Source organism: Tamandua tetradactyla, chromosome 2 (genome assembly GCF_023851605.1).
Source record: "Tamandua tetradactyla isolate mTamTet1 chromosome 2, mTamTet1.pri, whole genome shotgun sequence".
NCBI lineage: Eukaryota > Metazoa > Chordata > Mammalia > Pilosa > Myrmecophagidae > Tamandua > Tamandua tetradactyla.
The window spans coordinates 82674301-82691444 of record NC_135328.1 but is presented as its reverse complement, the minus strand read 5'-3'; the positions used below and the strand labels follow the sequence as shown (position 1 = coordinate 82691444).

General features: G+C 37.9%; 1 protein-coding gene across 14 annotated transcripts in view; it reads right to left on the bottom strand.

Moving 5' to 3' along the window:
- The window catches only part of FREM1 (FRAS1 related extracellular matrix 1), a 164014-nt gene that overhangs the window by 77056 nt on the left and 69814 nt on the right, over positions 1-17144 (bottom strand). For 13 of the 14 annotated variants that reach the window (XR_013170415.1, XR_013170416.1, XM_077148152.1 and 10 more), the window contains 6 exons: positions 14446-14642; positions 13696-13786; positions 12781-12948; positions 10030-10238; positions 6908-7001; positions 3601-3853 (listed from right to left, as the gene is read on the bottom strand). Coding sequence is in view for 12 of the 14 variants with exons in the window: in XM_077148152.1 (XP_077004267.1) it covers positions 3601-3853; positions 6908-7001; positions 10030-10238; positions 12781-12948; positions 13696-13786; positions 14446-14642 (1012 nt within the window). In the remaining 2 variants the exon portion in view is untranslated. Of the gene's footprint in view, positions 1-1012; positions 1579-3600; positions 3854-6907; positions 7002-10029; positions 10239-12780; positions 12949-13695; positions 13787-14445; positions 14643-17144 lie in introns of those variants that run through there. The other variant, XM_077148164.1, reaches the window with a different exon arrangement.

Sequence of the window (17144 nt, the reverse complement as noted above, 5' to 3'; positions counted from 1 at the left end):
TCATAACTCAAAAGTCATCAATGAAAGTCCACATCTCTTATCATGCAATTCTGAAATCCAAACAGCTCTAAAAATGGAAAGTTGTTGTTAATGTTAAATTCATTTGGCAGCACGACATAACCCAGCCTAATTTGGCATCATAACCTTTCTGAATGGCCATAAATCTGTTTATAGCCCTTATTTATTTCACAAATGTGAATATTACTATGTTTTACTGCATAAATATTAGCATTTTGACCATAGGGATAGCCTAAAACCCCACTAGAGTGTTACATATGCACATTCTGCACACAAATCACCTCCCTAAAATCCAAAATTTCCAGAATTCCACAATTCACCTTACCCTAAGAGTCTCGGTTAAGGTTTTTTAGACCTGTACATTAGACTTCAGTTGAAACCAGGAGATATTTGAGATTATTTGAGGAAAGTGGGCAGTGAGAGAAGGCAAATCTGAGGAAGAAACCAGAATCTGTTCAAAAAGAGACAAAAAAACAATGGCTGGAGAAAGAGTGGAATGGCAGAAGCTACAGGACAAGAGTTTCAATTAATATAATTTGATTAGTATGAAATACTTCTTAAGATAAAGCTAATTAAGCCACTAAAAAGACCACAACAAGGGTGGGAGAATTCTTTACCTTGAAACGTCTAAGGACATGATTTATACTTAAAAATGTTAATCACTATGTGATTTAAAAGAAAAACTTTGAATGACTTCATTTTTAATGTTGAGAGAATAGCCAATTAATAATGTCCTTTTATACAATGAAATAGTCTTCAATCATCAGAAATTATGTGTACAATAATTTTATTTCATTTAATAAATATCTTAATAGACATTGAAGACATAATACACATGAAAAATGTAATCTACAAAACTGCATATACAACTTAATTGCAACTGTTAAAATTATGATTAGAGGGTAGGCCACGGTGGCTCAGCAGGCAGAGTTCTCGCCTGCCATGCCGGAGACCCGGGTTTGATTCCCGGTGCCTACCCATAAAAAAAAAAAAAAAAAAAAGAAAATTATGATTAAAAACACTAAAAGAAAATACTTTAATACTAAAATGTTAGTAATGATTGTCTTGGAGAGGTGTAATAAAGTGATACTTCCCTGCACTTCCCAAAATTTCTGCAATGAGTGTTATTATTCTAGAAAGTAAATAAAATACTGTAGACAAAATCATTCCTTGGTAGCATTACTAGTCAAAATATGGAAACAAGAGCTGGGCCAGACAACTCACTCATACTTCAGATCCTACCATGCTGTGGTTCTTTATACTCATCTGAACACAGTGTAATAACTACCAATTGAGCAACTGAATGAATGTTATAATAAAACATAACACTCATATATCAAAACACTTGCAGAATGCAGTATTTCTATTAATTTAGTAGCATAAATTGTCTGAAATAATTTTCTCCAGTGTTCACTAGATCTTATGACTAATAATAATTAGTTAACACTCTCTTACATGACTGTCACACTAGAAGAGATTTAGAAATATGTATACGTCCTATTGAGTACCTGAAATAAGACAGCTTCATCTCACTTCTAATTTTACTTCTGCTGCAAGAGGCTGCCAAAGTAAAAAATATGTAATAAACAACAGTCATCAGTCTTGATCTCTTTTCTACCACCCTATTTAAGTCTATTCTGGAAATCATAAAGAAGCACCTCGCTGTCAACTCATCAATTCCATTTGAGAAATAGCAAGTGCATGGACTATGCTACTTAAGACGAGTGAAATAACCAGTGAAACCTTTCCTAAAACTAAATGCAGATAAGAGTGTAAGAAGATACTGTTTAAGGAAAAAGGGTGCAGGCTGAGTGATTAAAATGTCTCATATTGGTACACTGGCCACGAATCAACTGATATCTGAAAAAAATCATTGTTTTATAAAATACATTTGAAAAATAATATTTCAAAATATTTTCTCCTACTTTCAAATTAATCCCTAGCTATCTTAATCCCCCTCCCTACCACTTACCCCCACTGCTTGAATTTTCTATGTCTCTTCAAATCAAAAATGTTTTGAATTCTGGTATCTCATTTCTTATACCACATCTTGCCTTACATACCCAGTCATACTTCCTCCATGGAATTTATAGTGTAAAGAAGCATATGGAAGTAGAGACAGGAAATTAAAATAGAGCACAATACAAATGAGCCAGAGGAAATATAAGGTCTTGAAGAAGTGGTCCCAACCCTGACTTGAGAAGATATGCAAGAGATGGTGTGACAGATGTGCGGATGGACAACTGTGTCACACTGTTGTGCATGATGTGAACGGGTTTTGTGTGCCCATTTAAGTTTTGAGTCGTTCACAGCAGGGTCTGGATTACACTCTTTTGTAGCCTCACAGTGCCTAGTGCTGTGCCTTGCAGATATCAGATGCTGAGTTAGTTTTTTTGTTGTTGTTGAAGACCGCATGCAGGGAACAAATGCCACCTGGGTGGAAGTATAGTAAGATGCCAGAATTGCAAGCATGGTGCTAATAAACTAGCATTTATTCTATACTTAATCTGTGTCCATCATTGTTTTGTGCTAAGGGTAAGTTATACAAAGTGTATGATGTCATCTTTGCTTTTTTTGGAACTCAAAAAGCAGACAAGTTGCTTCTTATGAACTAGCTGCATTCAGTAAACTTTTTTTTTTGTTTTGCTTCATAAATGTGTTGTTTTTTATTATAGTAATATAAACACACCTCAGAATTTCTCTTTAGTGACTTTCAAGTGTACAATTCAGTAGTATTAAAGCCCATGTATTTTTTGTGTGGGGGTGTGTGTATGGTCCGGGAATCAAGTCCGGGTCTCCCACACGGAAGACGAGCATTCTACCACTGAACCACCCAGGCACCCCCTCAGTAAACTTTTAAAAATAGTAATATTTTATTGTACAGTGCTTACTCCAGGCATTTCTATTACAATTTATGGATCCATAAACTATAATGGCCAAATAAATTCTTCTTAAAATTGACCAAAAAGGAGGTGGGGAGAATCACAGGGTGAATTGAAGCCCTATCAGTAGCATCAGCAACCGAACTGCAAGTAACCCCTCCTCTTTCTCCACTTTTTGAAATCCATTATAATATGGAGAGCAGAAATATTTCTAAATATTGTGATCATACTTCAAAATTGGGACACAGCTGGATATAAAAACTCAGAAATGGACAGCACAATACTACCCAATTGTAATGCAATTATTTTAAAACACTGAATGAAGCTGCATGTGAGGTATAGGTTTTTTGTTTTTGTTTTTTTTTCTTTCTATTATTGTTTTAATTCTTATTCTGTTGTCTTTTTATTTCTTTTTCTAAATCGATGCAAATGTACTAAGAAATGATGAATATGCAACTATGTGATGTTATTAAGAATTACTGATTGTACATGTAGATTGGAATGATTTCTAATTGTTTTGTTAATTCTTTTTTTAATTAATAAAAAAAAAAAAAAGCCAAAAAAAAAAATTGGGACACAGGCTGCTAGCATTAAGACTGTTAGGTTATGAGAGCCCAAAGTAAGGAGTTGTGGGGTAAAGATTCTCTTGTGTTATTTGCATTACCTTATCCAAACTGGTTACAACACTAATGCCACTTACCTGTGTGTTTGTATGTCACAGTCCCTGAGATAACATCTCCCTGAGAGAAATGATCTATTGTAATTCCAGCTTTCCTTACCACCCCATGCTGAGGTTTTTGAGCAATCATAAATATTAGTTTTGAGTCATCACTGTCTATGTCAGTAGCAAAAATGTATTCAGAGGTGATGGCCACCTCTTCGCTCTCTGAGCAATGCATCATAGGGATGAGATCAGCCTTTAGGATTGGTCGCTCATCATTTACAGGCAATACCTAAACAGGGAAAAAACAATACATGTTTTCAAGAAAAGAAAGAAATGACAAATTGCCCAACTAGAGAGCCAAAGCTCATAGTTGGAATGACAGGCATTTTTGATCTTCCAGGCATATCAGACAATAGATATGGAATGTGGCCAAGCAGCCTGCATCTTTAAACTTTCCCCAAGTTAACCATCTTGCAAGAAATGGCCCACATGAGAGATATTTTAGGTAGTAATGGGAGAGAACAGTTATGGTTTGGGATGCAAAGCTCTCATTTGTTTCTAGCCAGACAAAATATAAATATATTATAAAGCATTCTTTAACAAATCCCTGATCCTCCTTTGTTAAAATCATACATCTTCTAGAGGAAACGTGGTCTTTTTGGTCTGAAGCATTTACATTTACCATAACAAAGTTATTTTTATTTTAAATTATTTGTTGATTACAAAGCTTTCCTCCACTCTCAACTTTCTGCCACCCAGGAAGGTACTTAAGACTTATAATAAGCAGCAGCTGCAATTCAAACATTTTGAGTTAAATTTGAAACTCCATAACCATTAAATCAATGCCAGGCTTCAACATGACAAAACATTTGTCCCTTGCCATCATGAAAAATAAAAGCTCCAAGTAGAAAAGAAAAAAAGCAACATGGGATCACACTGGCTCTCTGAATTTAAAAAGATTATGTAGAAATTTGAAAAGTCTATCTTTTAAATGGGAATGAAGGGCATTTCTCCTCTGAGTTCACAGCCACAACATGGTTTATATGGCAGGTGTATTTGTCAATTCCGACCTACTAATACCCTCAATCCTGTGTTTCTTTCACATATACCTCAGCCAAGTGAACTTTTAAAAGTGTGGATTGCATCCACTCACTGCTCTGCAGAAACCGTCAGTGGCTTCCCTGCCCTTCTCATAGGCTCTCTCCAGCCTCATCATGATATGCGGCATCTTTGACACTTCATTCCCTTTTCACCGGACGCACAGCACCTTCCTCGTCCTCTCAGGCCCTCCGCATCATTCTCTTCTGCCTGCCGGGAATGCCCCTGGCTTGGCAACTCCTCCTTCAGGCACCGGTTGCAGTGGATTCTCCAGGGGAGAACTCAGGTTAATTTAAGGGCTTCTGTCACTTACTCTTTTAGTACCCTATTTATTTTTAGAACACAACCCAATTTTAATGAGTTATTTTGTTGATAATCTGCTCAATGCCTGTCTTCATCCTTTCATCTAGAAAAACAAGGACCTTGTACATCATCGTATATATCCTGGGCATCTAACATAGGACCTGACAGGTAGAAAATACTTCTTAAAATTTTTTTAAATGAATGAATTAAATGTAAATGCAAATATAAATATATATATCCTGGTTACCCTGCTACTTAAACAAGCCAACAGCTTACAACAAATATATGTAAAGTTACGTTGACATTTTCCTATAATGGGGATGAAGTGATGGAAGCCCTAGATTTATTATTTATCAAGGTTATCAAACATACAATATCCTATTCCCTATGTTCTATTGGCTTATCAGGAAATAATATCTTTGTTTAAATCCTCTGAGAGGTTTCATTAAGGACTTGTTCTTGATTTTGTCTAAGGAATCTCACTAATAAATTAATGATGACCATCTCATAGCAGTTCCTTATAAAAGAGCTTCTGCTTTCAAATGGATAATAAAGTCCATAGGCAATAGAATTAGGAACATTCCTCCTGGATACAAAAAAATCACAAATACGTATCCAAAACTTGGCTGTACCTCCAAATGGCTTTCAAAAACCATGCTATTTTATTTAAAGAGTAACAATAAACAGGTTGTTTTCCCCAAATGACGGCTTACCATTTGTATAAGAAAGATGGACATGGATAGAAGATGGGATCTTTTCCTCCTGAAATTTGATTTTCAGAGCTAAAATTAACTCGGAGAAGCTTTCTCTGTATGGAACTGGCTGCCAATAAGGAAATTTTCCTTTTTGAAGATGAAATAACACACTGCTCTTTATCTAGACCTTACAGGCTATCATGAGGATTAAGCAGGAAAATTAATGGAAGGAGCTCTTTGCTGTGCCTGGCACAGAATAGGTACTCAGGAAATGTTAGCCAGCATGATCATTATAACCACCAGGTAATTTACTGTTGGGCAGCATGAGAGGGAAAGAACTCTGGCCTATGCCCCAGAGAGGGAGACGCCAGCCCAGGTCTACACTGTTAAGTGACTTCAGTCATTGTCATTGAACCTTCTTGGGCCTCAGTTTCTTCAGTGATAAAATGAAGATAATTCTATCTCTGCCTACTTCTTAAAACAACAGGTGATATAAACATTCTCTATTAATTATAATTGTTAGCTATAAAATATTTTACGAATGGTATAATCATTAATAATAATTTCATAGAACGAAGATCTGACAAAATTCAATCAAATCTACAGAACTTAGTACAATGAGAATAACTGGTAGGAGCATGATAAGTCTTTTTTCCAGACTTCCCTTTGTTACTAACCATAAACACCTGCAAATCCTGAGTTATATTCATGGATTCAGGTAGCCTCTCAGCAGAGAAACTCTGGGGTTCCCATAAAAGCCTTTGGGCATGTATTCAACATTTATGTTCAATTTTTTCTTTGTATGTCAAAAGAGGAAAAAACAAGATACCCCAAAATCTTACACTGGGCCTTTATATAACAGGAATTCACAAAAGGGCATCATGCATGTGCATATATAGCTTGTCAACATACAATAGGAAAACCCCATTGAAGTTAGACAAACCTCCCCAGCCGCTAAATATATATTTCTGAGTATTACAGCTCAAAAAGTTAAGAAATAATTTATACATAGGATCATGGTTTGAGGCCAGAGTAATATCTTTAAATAGATTGGAATGAGAAAAGAGTATGCCTATTTCACCAATGCGACTTTGCTCTCAAGTGTCTGGTCTGAGATGCCCAAAAATGTCAGAAGGCATCTTCTACCTTTGGAATCCATGTGTTTCAAGTTCTATCAGGAGTCCTGAGACATTTCCAAATCAGATTCTTTATTTCTATATGACCCAGGGATGAAACATTCTACCCACCTCAACATGCAGAACAAATTGTGCAGAATTTATGCCATCTGAGACCTCCAAGAATATGTCATCTTGAAAAACCTCAGATCCATCATGCTGATACCTGTGGAGACAATATTTGTCACAAATATCTCGAGGCCACTGCATGTTGAGATTCACAATACAAGAACTCTTCCCTGGTTTCGGTCATGAATTTTACATTCACGGATACTCAAGTAATTAAATATGTATATTCATGATTATGGTTTTTGTTTGTTTTTGAACATATAAACACTGCTTCTCATGGCCAAAACCAGGGAAGAGTTCTTAAGCAGTGTTTATATATTCAAAAACAAACAAAAACCATAATCATGAATACACATATTTAATTACTTGAGTATCCCTGAATATAAAAATCCTCCAGCCTGGAAGAATGTGTTTTATGTATTTACAATCTGCCCCCAAATAAAAAAGCAGCCCTTCAAGTTGCTACTGTGACAACTAGCACCATTTGGTGTCATGCCTCCTACTAGGAGAATATACTACTGGCTGGATGCAGAGGGACCCTGAGACTGAGCAAGCCTCCTCCTCTCAAGACTAATTTTCCACCTGTCTCTGGATCATTTCAGCTCTTCTCCAAAACCATTATCTATAAACTATTGCCTGTCCCCCTTTTCCCCTCTTCCTTTTACCAGCTCTCCTTTTCAACCCTAAAACCTTTAGAATCTCCCCCACCTTTGAAAATGGCTTCCTTTGGTCTAGCCTTGACCCAGATTTAATTCTCAGTGTTTCTCGAAGGAATTGTGTAAGTCCAGGCTTCCCATTCACTTTCTACCCATAGCAGTGATACCTAGTAAGCTCTAGATATCTGTTGAATTGAGGTAAATTTCAACATATCAGTTATCTATTAAGATATACAAAAGTATACCTTTCATATTGTATATGAAAAAAATTCAAGGCTAAATGGTATTATACTCAAGCATTACACCCATAGGCTATGTGGGGACTCAGTTTTAGGATTCCATTCCAATGGCAGGGAAGATCACACATTCATTTCCCTCTACGCACTGCATTCTGTGCCTCATTTTGTCAAGCTCCTCTATGGCTTTAATCAATCATTGGTTTGATTTGTGATAATGTGTTTATCCTGTCTGATCATGCCAATACTGGACTCCTCCCTAAGAGTAGTTGAGCCTTTGGGAAAATTCCTTAGCCTCTTTGTGCTTTTTTTTCAGCTAGATGAGAATAGAACCACCTGCCTTGTCAGGGTTGATTGTTGTGTAGATTAAGTGAAAATACATAATTGCCAGCCACTAGCAGAGTGCTCCAAATAGATGTACTGGCAAACACTGGTAACTTCTTTCCATGTATCATTCATTCCTTAGTAAGAATTGTCTAGAGAAAGCTCTCTTTCTAATATGTAGCTTGGAGCTGAGATCTTAAACAAGGGAATTTTAGTGGAGATAGGAGTAAGCAGTATGAAAAGTTCAAGATCTTGGAGAGAAGCGAGTCCACAGAGGAAGATAAGAGGGGTCATAAGGAGGTAGAACAGAGAGAAAGGTTAGAGGGAAAAAAGCTCAATGAATCTCTGTTACTATACAATTTTGCTTTGGATCCTCTGGCTTCAAGGAACAATGCACTTAATCTGTTCATGCTTAAAACATGTCTTGGAAGAAAAGCTGATGACGGGCTTCTCATTGCCTTCATCACGACCAAAGTCATGTACCCTACTTTGGTGCCCAGTTACCCTTATTCAGTATGAGTTTTCTCACAATTGTATATAAACTGCATGCAACCTTGCCACATAGTGATAGACAGTTTTTCATTTTCTTTATCTTTTTTTTTCGGCTTTTTTTAATCTTTCACTTATTGATTATCACCATTATAGACACTGAAAAGATAGCATAAAAACTGTATTCCAATAACAAATAGTAACTTGGACATATGTTATAGATCTCAAAAAAATTGATTCTGTATGTTTGACAGTGAAGTCAAAGTTCTTAACAATGCACTAAGCTACGCAAGGAGCCTGCTGTGTTCCACGTGTTTTTGGAAACCCACAGTAATGAGGTTAGCTGGAAAACCATGAGTCAGGTTGCACAGAAGTCTCAGTTTATTTCTCACAAATTTACAAAACTGAGAAGAACCTTCCTGGGAGGCTAATCACTCCAAGGTTCCCCAGTGCTGGCATACAATGGAAAGATCATAAAAATCACTCCATCCACCAAGGAGCGTGGGTTGGTCAAGCTGGGACTGTAACTCAATGATGATGTTACTAAACTGTGGGGATTAAACTAATCTTCCTATGCACAAGTCCTAGCTCAAATTCAAGCTCAAACAAGTATATAACTAAGCATTTGATGTTTAATACATCTTACTATTCTGTTTTCAGAGTGGCCAAAGTTTTCGTTTATAACTTGAACTGTTAAGTTAGAAATCAACCATTGTGTCTGTCTACCTGGCCATTACTTTTGAGTGGTTTGCATGCTTTCCCAGAGAAGTTGTTTTACTAGGTTTCGGAGGAAGGTTTCTGTATATATTGGAGCTGGTTTAGGTAGAGGAAATGAGAGACCCTAAAAGAAGAGGAACTGTTGTAGGATCATGAGACAGGGATGGCACCATCCCTAGCTGACTGAGAAACCCCAAGAACTACTCCTTGCCTTGCCTACCCCAATTACCCTATTTGTCTTCCTGGAAACCCCTACCACAGTAGAATAGAATAAAAGTTTATATTAAAGACTTGTTCAACAGAGTTCTCTCCCAGATTCCCAGAGCCATGAAATTGGCTTTCCTTAGAGCCAAGTTCAATTACACAGATTAGTCTCACAGTTCATCTCAGTCTATATACATCTAGTTTTGTCTCCTCTCATGATATATGTAGTTACAGCAAGTTTAATATTTAAGGATATTAATTTTTGTTCTTAAAATACACATAAAGTCATTCCCACTAGTCTACAAACTGAAGGGATGGAAAATATCAAGATAAACAAAAAGTTTGTCACTTCTAATTTTAAATTGACCCTTGAAAGTAATAAATGGCCTGTTGTTACACCTGGAAGAATTGGACAAACTTCTTTCTCTTACTCTGCCTCATACTCGATCCAGATGGGGAGCCAAAGTACAAAAAGAAAAAGTCTATGAATAGTTCTAACCTAACTTTTAAGGAATGGAGGTCTCCCCAAGAAAATGTGGCCCCTGCATTTAAAGGAAATCCATTAAGCTCCACCCTCCCATGCAGAGGCAGTCTCTGCAGGGAAAAGTAGATGCTGTCCAGCGTGGTATCCACATCAGAAACGAGAATGTGTCCTCCATGGATGAGGCATTGATCTCCTTCGGCCACTTTCAGATGGTTAGTAAATACCTAAAAGGAAGGAATAAAATATTCAAGGCCTTGTCCATAAGGTACCCCTGAAGAAAGAATTCATTAAATCAATATAAAATTTCCAGTACCATCTTCACATATCAAAGATTTTTTCAAGAATAGGGCAAAGAGACAAGTTCATAACTGGATATTTCGGACCAAAAATATTTTTCACTAGACGTTTCCAAGAGGAAATATATCTTTGATATATACAAAGAAGCAAGGCAGAGCCACTTCACTTATCTCAGACCCTGTATAGTAGAACCAGAAATCAAATTGGTTGCTTTCAAGGAAGACACTACTTTCCTCAGAGCAGCTGTTGCTTTGGAAAGGAGAAAATTCCCAGAGGAAAGAGATGGGAAAGAGGAGCAAAGAAACAGGAAAAGGAGTGAGTGAGGGAAAGCTGGGCCTCCTATCAGACCCCTTCTCTCTCCTCCTACCCACTAGGGCATTTTGGTGCTAGAACTCAATTCCACATCTGCTGGGTCATTCATGGGTGTCCCAAGGGCAGCCCCTGGATCACAGGGATGGTGAGTCTTTAAAGAATAAAGACTATCCCTTTATTCCTTAATAAAGAATAGAAAACCTAAAACCATAGCCTTCTCTCCCCACAACCTCTCCTCTCCACCCATCCCAAATGTCTCACTCTCATTTTGACAAATCTACATTTTCACTGCCTGCAGAAGAAAGAAGGAAAGGGATTCTTGTTTAAACAGAAGTATTATCTATGAGCCAAGGTCCACGTCTACCAGTCTAATTTTTCTTGAATTTATTGATTAATATCCCAAGATGCTAATGTTTCAAGGAACATATTTCACTATACTAGATGAATTGTTGAAAAAGAAATTTTAAGGCAGCTTTCAAAAGAATAAAACCATCGGCTAATTTGCCCCCACTCATTAATCCTCAGTATTTCAGCCTCTGCTCAAATCCAGTGCTCGGGTTTCAGGGACTTCAGTCAGCATAGTGTCAGAATCCCTTATGGGTTAGAAACTTAACCCATTTATTAGTGGGTATTTCACATCAGGAATTGCTCCTGGGACTGGATTTACTGAGATTATTAATTTATTCTACGTTTAATATTCTCGGATCTTTAAGGTACTATTTCTCTTCTCCATACAAAAAAGAGGGAAGCCACCATGCCACGTTAGCCCCAAGTCCTCATGACAATCTGCCTTTAAATGAAGGGAACTTTTGATTTACTCTTTTTGTTTTCTTTTCATAAATCATCGTTCTCTATCAAGTCTTGGACTGCTTTGTTTAAAGAACATTTCTTCATCATTGTTGTTCTAGCAAGAACTATAGCTTCTTTAGATCCTGGGCTATTGTAGGGCCTGTACCTGCTATATAGAAAGAAATGGTCTGAATATAAGATAATAAAGTTAACTCAATAGGGATTCTAAACTGGTTTCACCACCAGCCCCAGAAAGGGAAGGAATCAGAAATTAGGGCTGATTTAGCTTCCTTTGTAAGAGCTTTTTGGCTTATTCCAAAGATTGCAAACTCACAGGTCTAAGAGGTCCAGCCAGTGAATAAATGATTGTGTTGGGTTGGGTGAGGCTGTGGTGAGCTGGAGAGCACACATCTTGTCTACCTGCGGCCTTGGGGAATATGGGCTCAGTGTTTCTGGAGTTTCCAAATTTTCAAGAGAATGCAAAACTCCAGACTAGATATGAAATCTCCTGATGTTTAAATATTGGCAACAAATTCTTTTAAGACATTGTTTAGAACCATCAAACCATTTCTGTGGGTGGGGTGAGCCCTTGGGCCCTCAGTGTAAGGCCTGTGGCTCACTGCCCTAGAAGGGAATACTGTGCTTTCTTGGGTTCAACAGGGGACCTGGGAGGGTGGCCTCTTTCCCCAGGGGTGGAGGCTGGGTAGGATCTAGTCCTCTCTAGTAATGTTCTTTGTCTTTCTGCATTTAAGAGGAAAAATGAGCCAAATAATAGCCACAGTAATTGAGTACAGCACTCTAATGGGGGAGAGGAGGTAGGGAATGGAATAAAGCTTCAATATGAAACCCAGCCTTACAGAGAAGATGCACACGGTGGCGATACCTTTGTAGTTTTGTTTTAATGGCAGACCCAAGTCCTTTACAGCTTATATAAGCATTGGGAAGTGGGACAGGATTGGAAAGAAGGGTCCATCTTAATTTTGGAAAATTAGAGAGCCTCTTTAGATTACAGAGCAGCACAGCTGGCCTGTGGTGCAAGAAATTAAGCCTCTCTGGTTGCTAAGAGACCCATAATTTAATCGCCTTCCCCTGATCAACACATGAAAGGGGAAGGAAATGAAAGAGATTTTGAGAAAGCTTTGAAAATAATGCCAAATTCAGCAACTGGAAAATCTCACCTTTTAGATAGAAAGCTCCATGGGAGGAGAGAGACTCCCTCTCTCCTGCTTTTTTTTTTTCCTACACTGTAGCTGGGAAAAAAAATTCTTAAAAAGAGCCTAAAGACGAATTGCCATTTCCAGCAAGACTTTCTTTTCTTTTCTTAGGTCCCGACTCCTTTTCTTCCCCCATAACGGACAGTATACATACCTCAGGAACTTGATTGTCCACTGGAAGGATTGTAATGTTAAAGCAGATCCCATGTAAAGTACCACCATGTTGGTTACTGACGGAAAATGTAAACTGGACATGTTGGAGGTGGGGGCCTATGTCTTCCATGGGTGGCATATAGGCCACTTTCCTATAGTTCACAGCATGCTGCAAAGCAAACCAAGATGGACAGGTGGGTGCAGATTGCAAGAATCTGAAATTGCGGAGATCTAGGTCCAAGAGAACCATTGTATTAGTTGATATGGAACATTATAAATGTCACCATCATCAATAGGAGGATTCCAAAAAGATCTATTTTATAAATTAAATTCTCTGCAAATAGAAGAGAAAGGGATAGTAGCTGTGTGACACTGCTCAAGCTGCTTAACTTTGCTAGGCTCCTGTTTCCATATCTGTAAATAAATAAAATAATAAAATAACAGCACTTATCACAAGGGGTTGACATGCTCCTTTATAAGCTCTAACTATGGTGAAGTTAGATGTAACTAGCCCAAAACCACAGTGACAGGTGCTGTCCAAGCACTCACCACCATAACTGTGACCCCATGGGGTCTGCAGAGTCGAGTCCAAGGAGTTCGCAGAGGGCTGGGGAAGGATTCTGGAAGGTAGTAGGATGTTGGTGGAATAAAGATTTATGCACCAAGCCCCCAAACCAGAGTCCTACTGCTTGCAAAGCAATGCAAAAGGCAGATAGAACTATGACGAAATTTTGAAATCATACACAGCTTGGCTGAGCATTTTCCCATCTAAGGGAAATGTGCCGGCAGGAAGAATAAAGATGTCATTTAGGACAGATGTCAGAGGCCACCATACATGATAGCAGCACGAGGAAAGCCACACCTTTTCAGAGGACTATTACATCATATTTGTCAATATCTTAGCGTATTATCATACCTGAGTAAATGACCTCAGCCCCATGGCTGCAGGATTTTTGGTTAACTTTGGTATGCTGTCCACCATGAATAATTTCCCAGCATCCACATGTCTAAACAGAAATATGAGATAATATATCAGCTAATTTTCCAAGTAAGAAAAATTAAATCAAATAGACAATCGATTTTTCCAAAACTGAAGGATCCCATTGTGGGAAGAAATCACATGCTCCGTCTTTATATTCCTTCTTTGTGTTGGAGGTTTGGCCTTCAGTCCAACATCACTAACGCCAGGCCCATCACGTTGTGAGAAGCAGGTACAGTGTTTTCTGCTTTGACATCTTGAATGGGAATCGACATTCTCATCCCAAAAATGTTTCCTTGCTATCAGATACATGACACTGTCCTAAGCTATATTTATGCTACTTTTCTGGATTGGGGTCATAGAATGTGACCATTTTGTGGCCTGTATCTGAAAATAATGTATGATGACTTCAATAAATTTCATTGAAAAGAAAAAAAAGTTCTATTTATAAAAAAAAGGGGATTAAATGTCATATTAATCCTCTTTTGTGGTGAATGAAGATGCCACAAGCCAAAGGTTACTTACCAATTAAAGTAACTTTTGAAGGGAGCTATGAAGTAAACTTGAGCTAAAAGTAAACGATGACCTGAGTATAAGTTCATGTCTAAAACAACCAAACAATTGAACTCTCCAGTCCTAGAAAACAACCCTCAACTAACAGCCCAAGTGATGAAATCTAAGAGATACCTGTGGCTGGAGGAGAAAAATGGAGGCGTTGTTATTGTGTAGAGCAGCTCCTGGTCATGTGATTCTGTGTCTATAAAGTGTAGATGTTCTTTAGTTACGTAGGCCACCTCAGTTTCCTTAACAACCAAATGTCGTGAAACCCCAGGAGCCTCTTTTGGAAGCTGGTCATCTACTGGACTGATATGGAGGATCACAACCTGGAATGAAAACACATGCACCATTGATTTGATATACCAAGAAGATACCAAAGAGAATTTCACCTCTCACTCCCATCACCCAGACAGACTCAAAAACTATCATGCATGATATACTTCTAATGAAATGACGTGGGAGCTATTGAGAGCATGAACCAAAGATGAAACATTGTCCACCCATTTTATATTATATATTTTTTTCTTTTAATTTTATTCCATATGTTTTACTCATCTGTTGACAAGGTAGATAAAAAGAGCATCAGACACAAGGTTTTCACAATCACACAGTCACACTGTGAAAGCTATATCATTATTCAATCATCATCAAGAAACATGGCTACTGGAACACAGCTCTATATTTTCAGGCAGTTCCCTCCAGCCTCTCCATTACATCTTGAATAACAAGGTGATATCTACTTAATGCGTAAGAATAACCTCCAGGATAGCCTCTCGACTCTGTTTGAAATCTCTCAGCCATTGACACTCTGTCTCCTTTCACTCTTCCCCCTTTTGGTCGAGAAGGTTTTCTCAATCCCTTGATGCTGAGTCTCAGCTCATTCTAGGGTTTTTCTCAACCACTTGATACTGAGTCTCAGCTCATTCTAGGATTTCTGTCCCACGTTGCCAGGAAGGTCCACACTCCTGGGAGTCATGTCCCACATAGACAGGGGGAAGGTGGTGAGTTTGCTTGTTGTGTTGGCTGGAGAGAGAGGCCACATCTGAGCAACAAAAGAGGCTCTCTTGGGGGTGACTCTTAGGCCTAATTTTAAGTAGACTTGACCTATCCTTTGTGGGGTTAAGTTTCATATGAACAAACCCCAAGACTGGGGGCTCAGCCTATAGCTTTGGTTGTCCACATTGTTTGTGAGAATATCAAGAATTCAACTTGGGGGGGTGAATTTTCCCCCATTCCCACCATTCCCCAAAGGGGACTTTGCAAATAATTTTCCACTCACTGATCAAATCACTCTGGGATTCATCAGGGCATCACCTGGACAAACCAACAAAATCTCATGTCCTACTCAAGGTTCCATGTACTTATGTTGTTCAACCAACTATCTACATAAGTTATATTAGGACATGCACTAGTCAAAATATAAATTTTGTACCAAATAAACATTTTTTGCTTTAGTCTCACTGAAATTTTAAAATATTAATTACCATCTATTTTCAGCACCCTGCAGTAATGACATTCCTTTGTTCTTCCTCATGCAAAAACATTTTTTAAATTTGTACATTTAGACACTATCATTATACACTCTAGGCATTCCTAGATTATACCATTTCAATCTTTATCTATTTTTCTTTGTGATTTCATTTATGCCCCCAGCCCTCCTCCCTCTATCATTCTCACATTCAGCTTCATTCAATGTTTTAACATAATTGTATTACAGTTAGGTAGTGTTGTGCTGTCCATTTCTATGTTTTTATATTCAGTCCTGTTGCACAATCTGTATCCCTTCAGCTTCGATTACCCAATATCTTACCCTATTTCTATCTCCTGATGGTCTCTGTCACCGATGAAATATTCCACGTTTGTTCATTAATGTCAGTTCATATCAGTGAGACCATACATTATTTGTCCTTTTGTTTTTGGCAAATCTCACTCAGTATAATGATAAATTATCACAATTATAGTTAATCCAGTGATGAGTACTATTGAATGGGCAGATAATATACAAAATATGTTCTTCATTTTATTTTTACATCTCCCTTCTATCAACAACCTGTGTCTTCTCTAGCACGTCCCTGCACTCAGTCATTGATTCTAGAAACATTGACGTAACTTTTAGTTCCTCCTCCTCTATCCATATGCAACATGTCCCCAAGTCCCAAAGCTTCCACTTTTAAAGTTTCTTTTACAGTGACAATACCCCATCCTTTACCCCTAAGTGTCATTCCCACTCTTACTGGCCTAGCACCAACTCCCATAATTTCTTCTTTAGTTTATTACAACTACTTTCTGATGGTTAGCCCTAACTCTAACAGCTAATCTAGACTTTTCATACCTCTATCGTAACTTTTTTTAAAAAAGTCAAATCAGGTGTTACAGGCTGAACCATGTGCCCCAAAAAGATACGTTCAAGTCCTAGCCTTTGGGCCTGGGAATGTCATCTTATTTTGAAATAGGGAATGGTACATTTGCTTGGTTTCATGGGTGTTTTCACAGTTTGCCACATGAAAGAATTCCTTCTCTGGTTTTACTTTATTTTATTGTTGTCACTGAAGCTGACAGATCAGCAATGTCACTTTTGTCTACAATAATAGTATTCATAACACTGAATTTAAAAATGAAGAGATGCCCTTTCTACTTTAACATACCAAGCAAAATCCAAAACACAGTTAAGATTTGCTATGCTATGAGCAAGACTGGAAAATCAGCTCTGCCCCTTTACAAACTGTATTCCCTGCGGGCAACTCATTCCTTTGCATCTCAGTTTTTTTCTCCCTATATTGGGAATAATAACGATGGCTATTTTAGTGAGGTATAGTCAGGATCAAATG